General features: G+C 35.4%; 2 protein-coding genes across 2 annotated transcripts; both read left to right on the top strand.

The window, feature by feature from the left end:
- The first annotated feature begins 1,429 nt into the window (after window positions 1-1,429).
- LOC145157836 (uncharacterized) lies at window positions 1,430-2,200 on the top strand. The gene has a single exon (XM_079076820.1). The coding sequence runs from the start codon at window positions 1,430-1,432 to the stop codon at window positions 2,198-2,200; it is 771 nt and encodes a 256-aa protein (XP_078932946.1).
- A 6,582-nt stretch (window positions 2,201-8,782) lies between these two features.
- Window positions 8,783-16,027, top strand: SEC (Tetratricopeptide repeat (TPR)-like superfamily protein). The gene is made up of 28 exons (XM_079078577.1): window positions 8,783-9,246; window positions 9,947-10,092; window positions 10,183-10,281; window positions 10,388-10,438; window positions 10,535-10,651; window positions 10,743-10,799; window positions 11,200-11,319; window positions 11,424-11,486; window positions 11,595-11,673; window positions 11,765-11,874; window positions 11,954-12,007; window positions 12,098-12,165; window positions 12,298-12,400; window positions 12,474-12,676; window positions 12,763-12,859; window positions 12,963-13,034; window positions 13,123-13,199; window positions 13,276-13,392; window positions 13,693-13,777; window positions 13,858-14,025; window positions 14,101-14,211; window positions 14,303-14,389; window positions 14,495-14,622; window positions 14,757-14,839; window positions 14,976-15,081; window positions 15,173-15,319; window positions 15,412-15,532; window positions 15,670-16,027. Exons 1-28 carry the CDS (start codon window positions 9,027-9,029, stop codon window positions 15,781-15,783), a joined length of 3,003 nt encoding a protein of 1,000 aa, XP_078934703.1. The 5' UTR covers window positions 8,783-9,026; the 3' UTR covers window positions 15,784-16,027.
- The last annotated feature ends 4,712 nt before the right edge of the window (window positions 16,028-20,739 follow it).

The raw sequence follows: 20,739 nt of genomic DNA on the forward strand, positions 1-20,739 counted from the left end.
ACCAACACTCGTGGATTTATGACTCCTTACCGCAACACAAGGTATTGGTTAGCCGATTATCGACGACGACGTGCGTTAACTAAGGAAGAAAAATTCAATCATACACATGCGCAACTCATAAATGTTATTGAACGTGCTTACGGTGTTTTGAAGGCGAGATTCCCAATCCTAAAGCGAATGGCTCCTTTTCCTTTTTCAGTGCAAAGAGATATAGTCGTTGCTTGTTTTGCAGTCCATAATTTCATAAGGAAATGCGATATTCATGATGAGTTATTTATGGCGTTCGAGGAGAACAATGCTCAAGCACAAGGGGGATAGAATGATGGCGAAAACGTATACGATATGGAATGGGGTTCACAAGGAAATGAATACATGGATAATTTGCGTGACTAGATTACGAATCAATTAGGGTGAAATTAAATTTGTAGGATTTTATTTAGATTTTAGTATGATTTTGTGGATTTAAAAATATTTATGTTTGATTTGGATTTGTGTTTAATTTTTATTTATGCTAAATTTGGATTTTATATGGTGTTTATATTTTTTTTAATACATATTTAAGAAATTTATTAGGTTATTTTCTAAATAAACAGTTGAATTCAATAAAAAATAAAACATAAGGGTAAAATGGTCATTTTAATAATTCAGCACAACAATTCAGAGGTCCCAACCAAACAACATGTTAAACATTCAGCTCTTAAAATTTCAGACCCTCTTAGAAATTCAGACCTCTTAAAAATTCAGATCTGAAAAATTCAGATCCTGCCAAACAGCCGCTTACTATCCAATGCACGTGTTGGTCCATACTGTGAGTTTATTAGGTTTTTAGGTGGAAAATCATCGCAACAAAAAACATTGCATGTATTTATTTGTTATATACATACCCGAAAAAGTACGTAAATATTCATATGCTCTGATTTCAAATTTTCCATAATATATAAAATTCATTTGGAATCAATGACATTTTTTTTAATTCCATATCCAGCGGCAACACCAGATCAAATTCATTCAAAGCACCCGACTTACCACCAATTCCAACTCCTTCATAGGTGCTCCATAACAGTTAACCAAGTAACCCCTTGATAAGAAAAACGTAAAGCAAATTAGAAAATGTAACCGCTATACGATAATTTATAATTTAGACCATACGGTATACTCTCAACGAGAGCATCCGTGGTCCATGTGGCCACGAGAAAACTTCGTGCACACCGCCCCGACCGTAGTCGGGCGTGGTCGTTGTGCATCGTGTTGCTGACGACGATTCTAAACGCGAAACTTGATTGGTGATTGCTTTCTCGACCGTTGAACGGCCATTTGGCCTTTTTTTTCAAACTCAATTCAATACATATAAATAAAACCTTCTATTTTCACCAAAACTTACACATTCATTCTCCGACCTTCATTCTCTAAAACCACAAAACACATGCACATGGATTCCACAAAACACATGGAATTCTTAAAAACTTTTGACTCGGATGACGACGTAGAATTCGTCGAGACATTCTGCAACATTGTGCAACACATTCACGACGAAGAAAGTTCGAATGTTGCTCGTACAAGGGCGGTCGTCAATCGTGATCGCCAAGCCGCACACGACTTATTGGTACGTGATTACTTTGCCGATAATTGTGTTTATAATGACAACTCGTTCGAACGTCATTTCCGTCTGAATAATGCTATATTTTTACGTATTAGTAATGCTTTAGAATCTCGTTATGATTTTTTCAAACAAAAACCCGACGCTAGAGGAAGAATGAGTTTTATTAGTATAAAAAAATGTGTGGCTGCTCTTAGGTATTTGGGATATGGTATAGCATTTGATGCATCTGACGAATACTTGAAAGTATCCGAGAGGACCGCAGTTGAATGTGTAGATTGGTTTTTTGCATGTATGTATGAGGTTTTTCACAAACAATATTTGCGCAAACATACTCAACGTGATATTGAGAGATTATATTCGACTCATGAAGAGAGGCATGGATTTCCGGGTATGTTTGGCAGTCTAGATTGCACGCATGTGGCTTGGGAAAAATGTCCAAATGCATGGCATGGTCAGTTCACTCGAGGAGATATAGGTGAATCAACTATCAGTGGCGAATCTAGAACAAAATATCACGTGGTTCCTAAATTAAGTGGAGCCGATAAAAAAATCAACAACACTTGTGAGGGGACGGGTCGGGTCGGATCGTGTACGATTTAATGAAATATAACTGAAAAAACCGATCAGGCACCGCCAATTAAAATTTTAAAAAACCGACTAAAATATAATTGAAAAAACCGAACGATTTAATGAAAAACTAGTTGATTAGTAGCGCATTAATTAATACTTTATTGTTTGATAAAAACTATATATTATATTTAACCCTATATATTTAACAGCACAAATGCTCCATGTAACTTATTTTTTTCACCTTTTAAAATGGTTTTTTAAGACATTTTTTTAAAAAAAAAACAAACTCAAGATAGGTCCTTTATTTTTTCTAAAGTGGTTCCTAATTTTTGTGGTATATATATTATAAATAAAATTCAAATCTTAGGTAGGTCCTAGGACCTACCTTCATGCTTGTTAAATACGCCCTTGCCAACTATCATCCTATGTCACAACTAGAAAATTTAGGGTCGAGATTTTATTCATGTACAAACAATTTCTCTACGTGATCTTGTTGCAGTAGATTATTGTAATTCAAAAATGACAATGTTATATGAGTCCATATATATATATATATATATATATATATATATATATATATATATATATATATATATATATGCATTTTCATAATAAACCTTTAAAAGACCAAATAGATCAAATGCATCATACGTAAATCAAAAATGGACCTTGGCTTAAAAGTTCTCAGCCCAAATAACCCAAGACCGAAAACCCTTTTATTGGGCAACCAGAGAACCCATACCCATCCCAAAAATCGAAAACCCTTTGAGGATGGAGGGTGTTTTCGACCACCCTAGAACCGAAAACCCCTCTCTTGAGCTAATGAAATCGGTTTTAGATGCATAACCCAAGGATTGACCACACATTGACACCTCATTGCTTTACAACCCATTACCTATCAAACAACCATGCAAGACATACAACAAACCATCATGTCTCCATGCATGACACTTAAATAACCACCAAGTACCCATACTAGACATAAAAATGACCAATAAGTAACAACCAAGGCCACTCCCCCTCTCTACTTAAGGATTTCGGCCGAAAGTGGGTTATCCCACTCTTGCCACTTGATCTTGCTCACTCACTTCTCTTCCTTCTCAAAACAAAGTCACCTTCTTCGAGTATCACCACCTCAAGGTCGGTTCTAGGAATTTCTGGTAAGTTCCTTCATGAATCCTAAGTGCTTTTATACATTTGGTTGTCAAGTTCTTCATGTTTGCACACATTTTTCGTGTGTTAGATCCCTAGAACACCAACCTTTCCAAGAAGCTCTTCAAGTTCATCACCACCAAACTAGGCTCGAAATCTTCTTCATCATCCTTCCTACCACACACGAAAATAACCAAGGTGAGCTTCATACCCCCAATTTTTCGAGTTTTTACATGCTTTTAGGGGGGAATACAAGTCAAATTACGTTTACCCAATGAATATTTTCATGCATCAATTTCTTTATGAAATAATATGTGCATAAAATGTTGAAATCATCTTACATATATACATAAAAATCGTGACTCATAAGGTTTTATATGTCAAAATGTGTTTGTCCTTTGGACATTTGCGTGCATTATGTCTATTTGTTTGAATATGAAACAATTCTTGTATAAAAAGTAAATATTACTTGCCTCCTACATAAAAATCGTGAATCATGTGGTTGTCACCATTTTGATTACTCAAAAATGGTGTGTATGAGTTGATATACGCAAAGATAACCAAACATACATACATATAAGTCAAAAGCATGGTTGTCTTTTGGATACATTCATGTCTCATCTTTACTATTTGAAATTAGTATTAAATATTTTGTATAAAAAGGGTTATAGTTAATATTTGATGTTAGAAAAATCGTGACTTATGGGGATAAATGGTAAGGTTGACAAACACCAACTATTTTGTAATACAAAATTTCAACCGGTAAAATATGAGATGTACAAAACTACAAATTCTTGGAGATTTTTACTAAAAATAACTCTTTTGGTAAAAATGGTCGTATTTTAGGCGTCGCTGTTTTGATGGTTTAAAACGCAATAATATTATGTTTTAACAACCTTACAAATAGATATTTATATAAAATTTTTATAAATAGTTTACACGAAAAACATACAAGGCAAACTATTAATGGTATAGTTTGTATGTCATAAAACTTATGTCATAAATTTCCAATAGTGTAATTATTTCATGATACAAGAAAAGGGAGTCGTAGTTCACGTAAATCTATTAATGCTCTAGTGAGACACTCTCTCTTCGCCGTACCTACCTAGCGTACACTTTAAGTCCTGCATTATAACCAGTCATGGAGGACCCGTTGACCGACCCCTTCCCGTCATGATCCGGCGGATTTCGGACATTGGTAATCAGGCTCAGACGATAGCGAACTGAGTTATGGAGATGAGAGCTATTGTAGAGGTCACAAATGTACGCACTCGAGACCTCGAGAGGGATTACTATCCCATGGACCGACTCATCAAGAACCTTACTACCGCGCAAGCGGAGGTAAGGGAATATCAGCAGAGACATGCGGCTCTCGAGGAGAGAGTGCTCGCCGCCGAGCGTCGATTGGCTGAGCTGCAGGGCGCCTCTACTTCAACCCAGAGACCACAGTGGATTACCCGTCGTGAGTAGGATTCGTCCTACTCACACTTTGTTGTAGACTAGGTTTTAGATATGTGTTGGTACTATCCCTTTTCTATTTCTTGTATGTAGGACTGACCCTACGTCTAAGTGACTACACTATTCGGAGGGTCGTTATGCTGCTAGATTTTATCTTCGATGTACTGTAGACCTTTTAGAGGTCAATTTTTCTCAAAAACATGTACTAGTATCTTATCATTAATGAAATGAAAATGTGTTTTTATTTTGTTGGATGTTGTTATCTGATATGTTTTCTCTTTTCAATATTATTTGGTTTAATAAAGTTTCAATTATAAGTACAAACCAATCACCGTAACAATTAGAAACGAAGGAATTCTATTACAATAATGACTGAGCCATAATTCATATTAAAACTAATCGTCATTCCACCTTGTGGTAGAAAATGCCGCCCCGAATATACAACAGGCGCAAGAACAATACGACGACGCCACCACCACCGCCGCCTCCCCCGCAAATGGATACTGCAGTGTTCCAAGCTACAGTGACCGCTGATGTGGCTGCTACGGTAGACCAAATAGGCAGTAACAGCAACGGAGGTGGAAATGGAACAAAAAGTTCCAGTCAAAGTGAAAACCAAGGGCACCCGAGGGAATGTACTTATAAAGACTTTGCAAACTGCAAGCCAAAACCATTCAATGGGAGCGGTGGCGTCATTGCTCTGACGTGATGGTTCGAAAAGACAGAATCAATACTTGAAATATCCACATATTAACATACTAGTTGCAATTCATAAGCATGGTTAAATTTTGGGAAACACTTACTTGAGCTCGGCTGATCGCACGCATTGCACTCTCCCTTCTTACTTAAGAAAATCGTTTTCAGAAAAACTTGACTTTTGTTCCTTTTGAAAAAGGGTTACTATTTCCTCAGTTTGAGTTCTGACACACCTAAGGGTGTGCCCGAATCCCTCAAAACAAGGGTCTGATACCAACTTGTAACATCCTAAAAACCAGATTTGTTTTCATTTTAAAATAGTAATTACAACCATAATTTGTTTCCCTAAAATCCATTACATCATATCATGTCAAAATATCAGAGTATTCAATGCGGAAAGTGCTAGAGAGTGAATGTTGCGCCATCAAACCGGACCCTTCCCTTTAGTACCGGAAGTACCTGAAAACACCCAAATAAACTGTAAGCAAAAGCTCATTGAGTTCCCAAAATATCACAAAACATACAACCACAAATACCATGCAACATACATATAATTGCCATGGACTACCCCCATGGTCTTTACCTGGAATGCCATGGGCTCCCCCATGGTCTGACATCCAAGTACCATGGGCTACCCCTATGATCTTATATCCAAGTGCCATGGGCTACCCTCATGGTCTTCATACAAGTGTCACGGGCTACCCCCGGGGTCTTCAGACAATTAAATACATAACAATCGTCAATCCACATGTCAAATAATGGGCCGACATTGGTGCCTTCGACCCATTGATATAGTGAGAAGACTCACCTCAGACTGCTGATAAATAATAATTGCACGGTTACCGGTCCAGAAGTCTCACGCTGTAAATATACAGTTTACCCTAATTAGACTTATGATACGAACCCACTCATGGGCCCAAAATCCCTAAGTCTTTTCTTCAATAAGGCTCAAAAGCTTCTTCCCTTTTGATCGGCCCAACCATATTTGGCCTAATACAATAACGACCCTAAGGCCCAACCCATGACACACAAGGCCCACAACAAAATTGAGCCCACCTATCCTAACCAGCCCAAGGCCCAAATCAATATTTTGGAAGTCCATAATGCAACCCTAAACTCCTAGGGTCCAGAAATGAAGCCCACCACCGAAGGCCCAAAATCGCAGCTTGCTACTGAGTACGCGGGGCGTACTCAGCTTGTACGCTAGGCGTACACGCTTAAGGGCCTGTACGCTGCGTGTACAAGCTTGTACGCCCAACGTACTCCTCACTCCTCAGGTTTGCCAACTTTTGCATTTTAGCTCTTAATTAGTTAAGACATGATTCCAAAACTCATATCTGATCTCCCTGAAGTATTTTATCATGTAAAGTTGCAAACTTTACGTTAATGCAAGGCTTAACAAGGTCCTAAAGCCCAAAAGAGCTTAATAAGAGACTTAATACTTGCATGGAGGTCACAAACACCAAAAAGTTTGTACCTTTAAGCTAAAGGAGTCCCCTAAACGTCCAGATCTACGAGATTGGCATCTCAAATGGTCTTAACCCGTCAAGATCAACCAAATGAACCAAAAAGGACTAAAACAAGCTTAAAGAGAGATCTAATCAATAGATAAGCAAGGTATGAACTTTATACCTCCAGAAGCTCCCTAGGATGATGTAGATGCTGGATCTAGAAGTTCCACCACGTCCAAGACTTGCACCACACGATCTTCTTCTTGCAAACACACCAAAAATGGCTCCTTTTTGTTACTTTAAGCTCAAAATCACCTCTAATGGCTATTTAGGGTTTCTAGGGACATTTAAAGGCAAGGTGGCTGATAAAGGTGAGGGTTAAAAGGCCATAAATGAGTTTAAATAGGGAACAAGTCCGAAGATTAGGGTTTTGGTCATAGGCCACGTACGCCCCGCGTACCTCCTCGTACATCCCGCGTGCGAGGCTCAGATGCCCGATGGTGCGCGCCTCAGTACACTAAGCGTACTTGCACGTACGCCCAACATACGATGGGTCCTCCTTGCCAACTAAAATTCAACAAAAGCGTAAGGAAAGAGTTACCTGAATTCAGATGTTACATTCAACCAAAGTTTGGTGGGGCCAACTTGTTTCTTTATTTTATAAACTATAAATCTAACAAAAGGAAAACAAGATAAAAGAAGTTAGAAAAGACATGATTTGAAATGGGCTAATAATAAAAAAACAAATGAAATTATTATAAAAAATGTCTTGTACTTAAAGCATAATTTTCTGTCAATAATAAAGAATATTTATGTAATCTACTTAATTTCTTTTAGTAATTATGTATTTTAGATTAGTAAAAAAAATCCCATGCTAGAACATCATTACATTCATTGGTATTTTTTTTAATAAAAAATTTTCCTTTGTATTTTTTAAAAAAATACATAACTACTTGCAAACATGTCACACACTAGTGGTTTCATAAATACCATAAAGAGTTGTTTTAATTTATAATAATATATTTCATACTCTACAATGATATCCGAAAGCGAATATTGAGATTATATTCACCGCATAAAAAGGGTAAAGTGTGTTGGGAACCGATAAATTTATGATATGTTTTTGCCAGCAGACATTATTATATAGATCATGCAGTTTCTCTTTATATCAAAACTCATGTACATTCTCACAGTCTCTTACTACTAAAATTGTGTTCTTATGGCCTTCTAGCAATCTAAGAGTACTTTAAAGAATTGAAATCCAGACGACAAAATTGAGATAACAAATACTAAATGGCAGGTAACATCTCAAATCTCATATGTAGAGATCTTTTAACAATGGCGATAATGGCAAATACACCAAATCAAGTGGTTACAACAACAATTTATACCATACAACACACGATCATAAGAAGATCAAGATCATCTAACAGGCGGACACGACATAATGCTCGCACTTATTATGGTAATTGAAATCTTCAACCACAAAAAAATCTACAAAATTTTCAATTTATATCACAATTTTGATGATGTAGAATCAATAATTTCTTAAAATCCCCAATAATTTCTCAAAATCCCCAATTCTATTTTTTTCTTTATGAAATCATTATTTTAAAATAACTTGAAACCTCTCAATGTTGTTTTTAGATAATAATAATTCGAGATATAAAGTAATAAAAACACTAATTTGAGGTTAATTTGACTATTTTTATCTATGGGCCTTGGGCCGGTCGGTGGAGTATAGACAGAAGTTCCGGCGGTGGAGACAGTGAAATTGACTTGATCGGCTTTAAACGCGGTGGGTGGGAAAGATTTTATGGAAAATATATTTTATTTATATTTATATAATTAGGCACAAAATCAACGAACAAAAGGGAAACACTTTCGTGATTGTTTCTCTCTCTTCTTCGTTTCTACTACGCGAAAGATCCCCACAAATCGAGAAATAGAGGGAGGATCATCATCCTTTGTTTTTGATCCTCTAATTTTATGAAACGGTATACTCATTATCGTCGCGTTCCATGATTTTTGTTTGATAACAAAGAGGTTTAATCGGCGACGACGATCTCCGTTCTAGGAAATTCTCCGGCCGATCAGTTATGTTGTCCCTACAGACCGATCCTAGACAAGCTCAACAACAGCAATTTCAGCAGCAGCAGCAGCAGCAGAAGCAACAGCAGTTGTTGCAGCAGGTTGCTAGGGTTTCGTATAATAATGGCGATCATCACCGTGAATCTTCGTTTGTTTTGTCAACGGAAATTGATCCTTCATCGGCTAACGTCAATCTTAAACTGTCGCAAGGACTTGAAATTCGTGAAGGTTTAATTTTATTTTGTTATTTACGGTTTAGATTATATGAGAATGCCTAGGGTTTGGTTGTTTTTTTGTGCAACTTTCTTTCAACTTTTGGTTGTCTGGGAATCTGGAAGTTTATGCATTTAGGGTTTTAGACTTGAGAATTAAGTAGTTGAAATTTTAAGTCACAGCTTGGTGTGTGATATGATCGGCTGTGGCTTTGTTTTCTTCATAGAGGTTCACAATTCTTAAAAGTTAAAACCTTTCCGGAGTTTTCTTTACAAAATTTCTTGTGACACCAAGTTATGGGCAATGTGAACTCTTCTGGAGCAAAATAAGGGGATCAGTTAGATCGGGTGATAAAGAAATTAAAATGATTCAGTTCTTTTTTGGACCAGGTGTGAGCAAGAGAGCTAAAGAGGGTGCTTCCATTTGTGAATTGAGGTTGGGATCACATTTGATCACTCAATTTTTGGTGGTTCTTTGACATAACATGTTAGACCTTTGTGGTTGAGGCCTCACTATCTGTTTCCATACCTTTTTTGAAATGTTTTGTTGTTTCTTTGCCATGCATTGTTTTCTTGTGTGTATGTGTGTGGGTTGGGGGGGGGGGGGTGACCTGAAGATGGTAAGTACTGTTTCATTTGCATTCTTTGGGTATGTTTTGGTCTTTCTTTTTGTGTCTTCTGGCTGAAGAGCTGAATGATAATGCTAAATGTTACAGCCGATGAAGATATGCTCATGTCCCTTGCTCATCAGAAGTACAAGTCTGGAGACTTTAGACTGGCATTAGATCATAGCAAGGCTGTTTATGACAGGAACCCAATGCGAACAGATAATCTTCTTCTCATGGGGGCAATATATTATCAGGTTGGCTATATTCGATCTATACCTTTCTTGCTTTCTAGTTTAGTCATCATATTCATGGTTCTCACACACAAACTTTTCCTTTTGTTTCAGTTACATGACTTTGATATGTGTATTGCAAAGAATGAAGAAGCTCTACGGATTGATCGAAATTTTGCAGAGTGCTATGGGAATATGGCAAATGCATGGAAGGTTATAACTTGTTACTGTGTTTTCTGGTGTCTCTTCTCATCTGTTTTTAAACATTACAGCATTACATAACGGATTTTGCTCACTGCATTTTTTTTTTTCTATACAGGAAAAGGGGAATATTGATGTTGCCATTCGCTATTATTTAATTGCAATCGAAGTAAGAAGAAATATATGACCCCCCCCCCCCCCCCTCTTTCATTCCACTTTCACTTCTTTCTGTTACTCACACTAACCTTGAGCATGATATATGTAGCTTCGCCCTAACTTTGCGGATGCATGGTCAAACTTGGGAAGTGCTTACATGAGGAAAGGAAGGCTAACTGAAGCTGCTCAATGCTGTCGTCAGGCTCTTTCTTTGAACCCTCGTTTGGTATGAACTTATGAACTCTAGTCATCTTTATTTTCTGATTATTGCTTATTTGGTTTCTAATTATATATATATTTGGTATATGTTTATGTAGGTTGATGCTCACAGCAACCTTGGGAACTTGATGAAGGCTCAAGGATTGGTTCAAGAAGTAAGAAAACATGATACATATGTTTAGTTATCAGTTATCACATTTCCTTTGTTCCATTGACACTATGCCATAAACATGTTCCCCTAAACAATGCATAGTTTTGACTTTCCAAGAAGCGTTGAAGGTCCTGTTTGGTATTGATTTTTCTAACTCTTATATGTCTGGTGTTAATTAGCCTCCGACAGTTCCTGATCACTTTCCCACTTTGTCATTTGAACTTCAGTGGCTTACAATACAATGATCCAGGGGCAAAAGTGGACATAAGTTTTGTCTATCTATACATTGTATCTTTACTTGTCCGAATATCTTTACGAGCTATTCAGAAGAGGAACTTCTTGTCAAGATTATAAGGCATCATTTTGTAGCTCTTGCTATATGTTGAGAAGTGTTTTTTGGACAGGCATACAATTGCTATGTGGAGGCACTCCGTATTCAACCAACTTTTGCTATTGCTTGGTCAAACCTTGCTGGCCTTTTCATGGAGTCACGTGATCTTAATAGGGCACTCCAGTATTACAAGGTATATACATATAATTATTATTATTATTACTTTTTTTTTCAATGACATGCAAATATTATGTCTTGTATTACTCTCAGTGTGGGTCTTACTCTTACACATTGCAGGAAGCAGTCAAACTTAAGCCAACATTTTCTGATGCCTATTTGAACTTGGGAAATGTATACAAGGTGAATACTCCATTGTTTTTCTGATAATTCTTGGTAGATATTATTATTAACAAAAGGAGAATTTTCTTTTATTTTTTGCTAAAATTGGGTTAACTTTGCAATTTATAGGCTTTGGGAATGGCTACAGAAGCTATTGTATGTTATCAGCGTGCTCTTCAGTCTAAACCAGACTATGCCATGGCTTTTGGTGAGTAATAGTAATACTATCGTATTTTGTTTCTATCTTTTACATGAACCAACTATTTGACTTTTACTAAGTTGACTTTTACATTGTTCAGGGAATTTAGCTAGCATATATTATGAGCAAGGTAACTTGGAGATGGCAATTAACCATTATAAGCAGGCTATAGCTCGTGATGCTGGATTTTTGGAAGCATATAATAATCTCGTGAGTTTTTCATTCTCTTCTATAGTTCTATAATCAATTTTTTGTTTGTTCATGCTTTTGACAATATACTTTTCATTAGGGAAATGCACTTAAGGATGCTGGCAAAGTTGAAGAAGCCATTCATTGCTACCGTGTAGGTTATCATATTGCTTTGCATTTATTTTTTCTTCTCTGAAACATTTTATTGGCTTAGTTGTGACCAAAGTCTTGTTTTGCATTCTAGCAATGCCTTTCTTTGCAACCTAGTCATCCTCAGGCTCTCACTAATCTTGGAAATATATACATGGAATGGTATGGTTATAAAATTATATATATATATATATATATATATATATAAGTTCATTTGTGATATACTTTTTGGCAACTGTATTACATATTTACATAAAGTAGTAAAAGGTCTAAAATGAAGTTTTTGATATTCAGGAATATGATGACTGCTGCTGCACAATGCTACAAGGCAACTTTAACTGTAACAACAGGATTGTCTGCTCCTTTTAACAATCTGGCGATAATATACAAGCAGCAGGTAGCAAAATCTCTCTCTCTCTCTCTCTCTCTCTCTCTCCTAAAAAGTAAAAACACTTTGATTGAACAAACAGGGGAATTATGCGGATGCTATTTCTTGCTACAATGAAGTTCTTCGCATTGATCCTTTAGCAGCTGATGGTCTTGTTAATCGTGGAAACACTTACAAGGAAATTGGGAGAGTTAATGAAGCAATTCAAGACTACTCACATGCAATTGTCATACGCCCAACCATGGCTGAAGCTCATGCAAACCTCGCTTCAGCCTACAAAGACAGGTTTTTTCACTGCATTTAAAACAAATATACTTAACTTGGTCAAATGCTCAATTTGTATTTTGAACACCTACACTTGTAATTTGTAGTGGACATGTGGAAGCAGCCATTAAAAGCTATCGTCAAGCATTAGCCATACGTTCCGACTTTCCTGAAGCAACTTGTAATCTGCTCCACACATTACAGGTATTTCTTGCATTTACATTTTAGCCCTTTTTGCATGAATCAACTTGTAATTTCTCTACTACTTTCTAATAAGACAGTTTTTGACACTTGTTTTTTTTCCTAGTGTGTATGCGACTGGGATGACAGGAAAAGAATGTTTATTGAGGTTGAAAATATACTCAGAAGACAAATCAAGGTTTTGACAATATTACATTTTTAACCTTTTGGTCTTGTTATAGCATAGTTGATAGTTTGAAGGAGTTGACTTGACTTTTTTCATCCAGATGTCGGTTATTCCTAGCGTGCAACCTTTCCATGCGATTGCATATCCCCTTGATCCACTCCTTGCACTTGAAATCAGGTAGTTTTATGAATTAGATTTATGAATTACTTGATATAATTATAAAATACTAATTGGGTTCCTTTTTTTTTTATAGTCGCAAATATGCTGCACATTGTTCTGTCATTGCAAGCCGTTTCTCTCTTCCTCCTTTCAAACATCCTCTTCCATTGCCAATAAAAATCACAGGAGGCTACAATCGACTGAAAATCGGGTACACATAAATATGTGTTATAACTTTTTTAAGGGATAATGTTATTAATTATATAGTAACCAAGTTTGACAATTGTTCTACGTATGTACCTTAATTTTTTGTCAAGAGTTTTTTTTAACCACTCAACTTCTATTTTTAAACTTTTTTGTGAAATCGGTTGGGGTAATCAATAATATCTGTATAAATTCCTCATTTATTTTACATCTTATTACTTATATAAATTCATCAATGCTGTACATTGTATGTATTTATTGATTTATTTCTTAGTATGGATCCTAAAACAATGTGTTATACTTGTAGATATGTGAGCAGTGATTTTGGAAACCATCCACTATCACATTTGATGGGATCTGTATTTGGCATGCATAATAGAGAAAATGTTGAGGTTTGTTGGTGTATAGTTTTTGTAATTATTATGAATATATAATTTTTTTTTTTAATTTTAATTTGTTGTTTGAAAATTAGGTGTTCTGCTATGCTTTGAGTCCAAATGATGGGAGTGAATGGAGGGTTCGGATCCAGTCAGAAGCAGAACATTTTAAGGATGTGTCAGCAATGACTTCTGATATGATTGCAAGGCTTATAAATGAGGATCAGATACAAATACTTATCAATCTCAATGGTTATACCAAGGTATAAATATAATTAAATTCAATTATCATTTTCACTTCATCAGTTTCTTGTTTCTATAATATATTTATATTCCAGGGGGCAAGAAATGAAATATTTGCTCTGCAACCAGCTCCCATTCAGGTCTCATATATGGGATTCCCTGGCACAACTGGTGCTAACTACATACAGTATTTGGTCACTGATGAAGTAAACGATTTTCTTTTTCTCTCTCTTTTTTTTAAAAAAAAAAAAAAAACTCATTTTTACTAGATGCTTAAATGTTTAATCTTACTTACAGTTTGTCTCTCCAACTCGGTTTGCTCATATTTACTCTGAGAAGCTCGTTCATCTCCCTCATTGCTACTTTGTGAATGATTACAAGCAGGTAAAGGTGTAAATGTAGTTTGATTAATTTGTTATTGTTATAACCGACTAGATTTTTCATACTACATAATCTCCTAAATTCTATTTTGTTAATGGTTGGGTGCAGAAAAACCTTGATGTGCTGGATGTAAACTGCCAGCCCAAGCGTTCAGCTTATGGATTGCCTGAAAACAAGTTCATATTTGCTTGTTTTAATCAGCTTTACAAGATGGATCCTGAAATTTTCATCACTTGGTAACATTAAACATATATATATATATATATATATATATATATATATATATATATATATATATCTCAATTTCTATTACTCTTGTAAGTAACATTAACATTTAACATAATGTTTGTTGTTTGTTTGTTTGTTTCAGGTGCAATATTTTAAAGCGTGTTCCCAATAGTGCCCTTTGGCTTCTCAGGTTCCCAGCTGCTGGTGAAATGAGACTTCGTGCCTGTATGTCATTTTTAATCCTCTTATTATATAAAACTATAACCTTGTACTTTTAATTAAGACATTGCAATTTGAATGTTGTAATAAGAAGAAATAAAAGTAGGTTGCTGTTTCTTACATGTTTTTGGGTATTGTGTAGATGCTGCTGCACAGGGTGTGCAACCAGACCAGATTATTTTCACAGATGTTGCTATGAAGAACGAACACATCAGACGCAGTTCTTTGGCAGATCTTTGTCTTGATACGTAAACCCCCTCCCCCTATTTTTTTTTTTTTTTTTTTTTTTAAATTATATAATAGTTAAGTCCTTATAGTTTTGTGATTATGTTAAAATAGGCCCCTATGTAACGCGCATACAACAGGGACAGATGTTCTTTGGGCTGGTTTGCCAATGGTGACACTTCCCCTTGAAAAAATGGCTACTAGAGTTGCTGGTTCACTCTGCTTAGCCACTGGAGTTGGTGAGGAAATGATTGTTAACAGGTTAGTGCAACTTTTGCTGCTTTTCTAAACCTCAAGGATTGGAATTGAAATATTCTGATTTAACTTTTTTTTTTTTTTTGGAAATTATGAAGTATGAAAGAGTATGAAGAGAGGGCGGTGTATCTTGCTTTAAACCGGTCGAAACTTGAAGAACTGAAGAGCAAACTTAAGTTATCACGTCTTACTTGTCCTCTCTTTGACACATCCCGCTGGGTAAGCAAATTCCATGTCATATAAAAACATTCTACTAATCAAATACCCCTAGAGAATAGAGATAGATTGTTCATACTATAGTTATATGTCTTGAGGTTAAGAGGATTATTATTATTATTATTATTATTTTTTTGTAGGTGAAAAACTTGGAAAGAGCGTATTTTAAGATGTGGAATGTACACTGTTTGGGTGAACAACCTCAGCACTTGAAAGTGGTGGAGAATGATAGCGAATATCCTTATGATCATTAGTGATAGATCACAATCGCATGGTAGGTGAGGCATCAGTGTGTTGTTGATGAGTGGGAAGAGAATGTAAATTGCTATAATAATATTAATAATTATAATATTGTGCTTGTCTAGGACGCTGAATATTTAAAGAACAAATATATATGGTTTGTAGTATGTGAGTGACAGGTATATGAGAATGTTCGATGAGTTACTCGTATGCTTATGCTTTTATTGTTATCATTTATCAAAATATGACCTTACCTCATCTCATATTTGGTTCAACTCAAGTTATTATATTTGAATGTTGGTTGGAGGGATGTAGAGGAGGATGAGTAATGAGAAAGACATTGTGTCTCGAGTAAAAAAATTACGTATGAATGATCATTCTTCATATAGATACATAACTTATAAAAAAAACTATGAGTTCTAGGAAATTTTATAGTTATTAAAAAAATTATAAGCTATATAAATTTTAGGATATAAGGTTTATCAATTGATTTTAGACAAAAAATGGTTCTGTGGTATTTTTTTTTTCCAAGGTTTAGTTAAAATTTTGATTTTTTTGGTTTTATGGTTTTTTTTTGAGGAAGTTTGTTTGTGGAATTAGTTTCTAAAAAACTAATCTATCCTTTTAATTTGTTCTTTTATTTTCTTAAACATTTTTTCTTTTTATTTAAAATTTTAAAAGTAAAAACAAATAAAGAGAGGTCTCTCTCTCTATCTCTCTCAAACTAAAACACACACACTTAAACATCTTTTTCTCTACCCCTGTTCATCATCATCCTCGTTATCTTTCATCTCCTTCCTCTTGATCACCTTTTTTTCTCAATTTGCTCTCAAATGGGTGAGTTTACCCTTTCTCCCTCTTTTATTGAAACCTACAAATCGATTGGAACCATTTTAAACACAACCAAAATTGAGATTGGATCGAGAACCCATTCACAGAAAACCATCCTTCGTTTGAGACACATTTATTCACCAATTCAATCTCATCGAAACAACATAAATCAACCAACACAAACCTATAAATATTTTCATCAAATGACCATCGATAATGAAGCAACAGTCACAATCGAAAATGACTTTGTTCAATCATCTTTCAACAAACATATCCCAAACAACATCAATTTAGAAAGCTAGAAAGTGAAGAACTTGAGAGATGAAAAAATAAGAACCCTAAAATCATCAGCAGATTTGTTCTATGGAAGAGACGTCGACACTAGTAGATTTGTTCTATGGCAGATGTATCTCGATATTTGGATCGTCGAGCTTGCCGTCAGCGACAACAAGGTTTACGTCGGTTGCAACAGAAATCCTGATTTTCAAGCTGCAATGGGGTTTTTTTTGGGCGATGGATCAAAACTAGGGATGTGCTTTTAGACCAAATACCTTAACCGAAACCGAAACCCGGACCGAACCGACCCGAATTATGACCGAATAAGTTATTTGAGTCGGTTCTCGGGTATCTATTTTTGCCCAATTCGGGTTTCGGGTTATTCGGTCCGGGTTACCCGAATAAAGGTTTAATCGGGCCAAAAAGACCGACCCGGAAAGTGAATAGTCACTTGAACTGAATAACCCAAATAAACTGAAATGACCCGAATAAGGAAATTTTATATCTACTTCAAGAAAAAAAATATTACTAATATTTTTTTCTTGAACTAGATATAAAATTTCCTTATTTGAGTTATTCAGATCATTTCGGTTTATTTGGGTTATTCGGGTCATTTTAGTTTATTTGGGTTATTCGGTTTGAAAACATAGTGTAAATGTTTATTTTGGTTATTTCGGTCCTTACGTGTTAATAACCGAACCGGTCCCGTATTAGTATAATCGGTCCGGGTTTCGGTTCCCACTTTTCATCCAATTCGGGTTTCGGGTTATTCGAGTTCGGGTCGGTTCCGGCCCGAAGCACATCCCTGATCAAAACCCATTCTCGTTCCACCAATATCATTCTCCTTATGACTATCTCCTACAGACGGTTAATCCACCGACTCTACTACAGAAAATCAAAAACACAAACCATGGATCAAAACCCATTCAGTAGTGGTTTAGAAGAGAGAAAGATCGAGAAATATTGACGCCATTTATGAACTGGTTAAGAGCTTGTACATCTTCCCAGTGTGTGTGGAGCAGCCATGAAAACAGAGCTCGATGAAAACGATGATTAGGAGGAATGAGATGAAAGATAACCCATTTGAGAGCAAACTAAGAAAAAAAGGATTTGATTATGAAATACTGAAAATAAATATTTGGGAAATATATATATATATATATATATATATATATATATATATATATGTATGTGTGTGTGAGAGAGAGGGGTGGGCCCCCTCTTTATTTGTTTTTACTTTTAAAATTTTAAATAAAAGAGAAAAATGTTTAAGAAAACAGAAAAACAAATTAAAAGGGTAGATTAGTCTTTTCAAGTTTAACAGAGACTAATTCCACAAACAAACTACCTCAAAAAGACCATGAAACCAAAAAAGTCGAGGTTTGGACTAAACCTTGAAAAAATGCATACCACAGGGACCATTTTTGCAGTTTTATCTTGATTTTATACAATTCAAACATTTTTTCTTATCTACCAAACAACACCAACTAACGATTCATCACACCACGTTCAAATATGACAATGAAATAATATTCATTTACTTCCTCAATTCCATTCTTTCGTTATTCCATTCAACTCTACCCCTAAAAGATTTTCGACGAAAGTTGTTTATACCATATTTTACTAAATAGATATATGTGTTATGATATAAGCGTCAATTTTGAAAAAAAAAATTAGATGAGATTTTGCACCAAAGTCTAAAAATACTCTTGTTTTTAAAGATAAATATATAAAGAAGCATGCAACGAAAATACTAGACCTACTAAAGACATCAAAACAAATAGAATATTAAGAGTTGTCATTGGGTACCATGATTTACAATTTGTACTTGTTATTATTATTTATATATTATTTTTGTTATTAATAATATAAAGTCTTAGTATAATTTGATAATTTTAAATTAAAATTATTATTATTACTTAATATCTATTTAGTATGAATCTAAGTATTAAGCAAGTATAAAATGTAGCTTTTTTTTTACATATGAAATATTTGAAAGGACATGGAAGATATATTATTATTATTTTTTTTTACATGAAATATTTGACAGGACATGGAAGATATATTATTTTCTTCATATTTTTTTGTTCTTGTCTATGAAATCTATTAATGGTTTTATTGTTAACAAGCTTATAATATAATATTTTCTTTTTTGAAAATTAGCAAGACTACCTTAAAAAACCCCTAACATGTAAAAGACTATACTTTTTTTGTCATTTTATGTAAATAGCAGGCTTTTTTTTATCAATTTATGTTCAGAAACTAAAGCCATGATTTTTTCATAAACAATACCAAAATTTTGAAACTTTATTGGAGATTTCCTTATCAAGTATGCACAAATAATTATAGCCCATAGAAAATTTGGACCTTGGAAAACTGATTCTCAAGCATTCGACCTAATAAAATGAAAACCACCTTTAGAAAGTATCATGCTATTCTTAAATAGTAGTTCATGATCATAATATTCCCAACTGAAGAGATATGTCCGGTGTGTTGCAAGACATGTTTGGACTTTTTTGGAGAACATACAGTTCATTGTAAAGAACTCCCGGGGTTCAAATACCGACACGATATGGTTATAGATGTTTTGTTTAACATATTTAAGCACGCCGAAGTTTCTACCAAGAAAGAGGCACTTGCGAATATCTTGACTGACCCGATAGAAGGAAGGTCAACCCTTAGACCGACTGACGTTTTGGTTTTTGGATGGGTTGGAGGGAAACACGCTTGTGTGGACCTTAGAAGGATATCCAGTCTGGTGGGATTGAGGGCTGGGGGTTTCAAGGCAGGAAAAACTGCTTTGAAAGCTGCTACATACAAAGTCATAAAACATGAGAAAGCGTGTTTGGAAAATCAATACGTCTTCATACCTTTCGTGTTTGATACGTTTGGTTTCCTTGCGTCTGATGCAGTGGATTTTTTTAATAGATTACAACGGATCATGCATACCAATGTTATGTCCCCTAGATCTACGGATGTAGTTTTTAAAAAAATTGACTTTATCATCCAAAAAAGTTTAGCGACACAGTTTGTTGCCCGTTTTTCCTTCTCACTCATTGTATTGTGATCTTTAATTTGGAATTTAAGAGCAAAATTATATAAAAATAATGGATGAAACGATTTGTTTGTATTAATATGAAAATCATTTTCTTTTAGTAGGTTTCAAAATAGTTTTCAATCTAGCTGTTTCAACGTTTCATATGCCAACCCATTTCCAAACTGCTCCCAAACTGCATGATCAGCTTCAATCGGACCAGTTTCACTCAAACAGATTTTCTACCTTAAATCACTTTGATTCCAAAACTAATTTCTACCGGTTTTGTCGGCGTGCTGGTATTTCTGCGAAGAAAGAAGCGCCAGTGAACTTTTTGACGGACCCGCAGGATGGAAGGTCCACACTTAGACCGACTGACATTTTGGTCTTTGGATGGATAGGAGGGAAGCATGCATGCATGGATCTTACTGGGGTCTCTCCTCTCGTTGGTTTGGGGAGCGGGGGTTTCACAGCAGGGCATGCCGCTTTGAAAGCCGCTGCGTGCAAAGTGGTAAAGCATGAGAATGCATGTATAGAAAATCAACATGTGTTTGTACCTTTTGCATTCGATACATTTGGTTTTCTCGCACCAGAGGCGGTGGAGCTCCTCAACAGAGTCCAACGAGTCATGCATTCTAATGTCATATCTCCTAGATCCACAAATTGTAACATCCGGATTTTCAGGTATATTATTTTTTTTTAATTATTTATTTCTGAGGATCATTGATCTACTCGACGAGTTGGTGCTATAACTCGTCGAGTAGAAGCAGGGTGGCCATGTGAGTTTAATGAACTACTCGACGAGTTCAAGAGTAGACTCGCCGAGTAG

This window comes from Lactuca virosa, chromosome 2, assembly GCF_052849685.1.
Source record: "Lactuca virosa cultivar CGN04683 chromosome 2, Lactuca_virosa_CGN04683_v6, whole genome shotgun sequence".
NCBI classification, from domain to species: domain Eukaryota; kingdom Viridiplantae; phylum Streptophyta; class Magnoliopsida; order Asterales; family Asteraceae; genus Lactuca; species Lactuca virosa.

Excerpts from the sequence above, each read along its gene's own strand:
- LOC145157836 (XM_079076820.1), top strand. The coding sequence starts at position 1,430 with ATGGATTCCACAAAACACATGGAATTCTTAAAAACTTTTGACTCGGAT.
- SEC (XM_079078577.1), top strand. The coding sequence starts at position 9,027 with ATGTTGTCCCTACAGACCGATCCTAGACAAGCTCAACAACAGCAATTT. Across the intron at positions 14,212-14,302 it reads AGTATTTGGTCACTGATGAA|TTTGTCTCTCCAACTCGGTT; the intron begins GTAAACGATTTT and ends TCTTACTTACAG. Across the intron at positions 14,623-14,756 it reads CCTGAAATTTTCATCACTTG|GTGCAATATTTTAAAGCGTG; the intron begins GTAACATTAAAC and ends TGTTTGTTTCAG.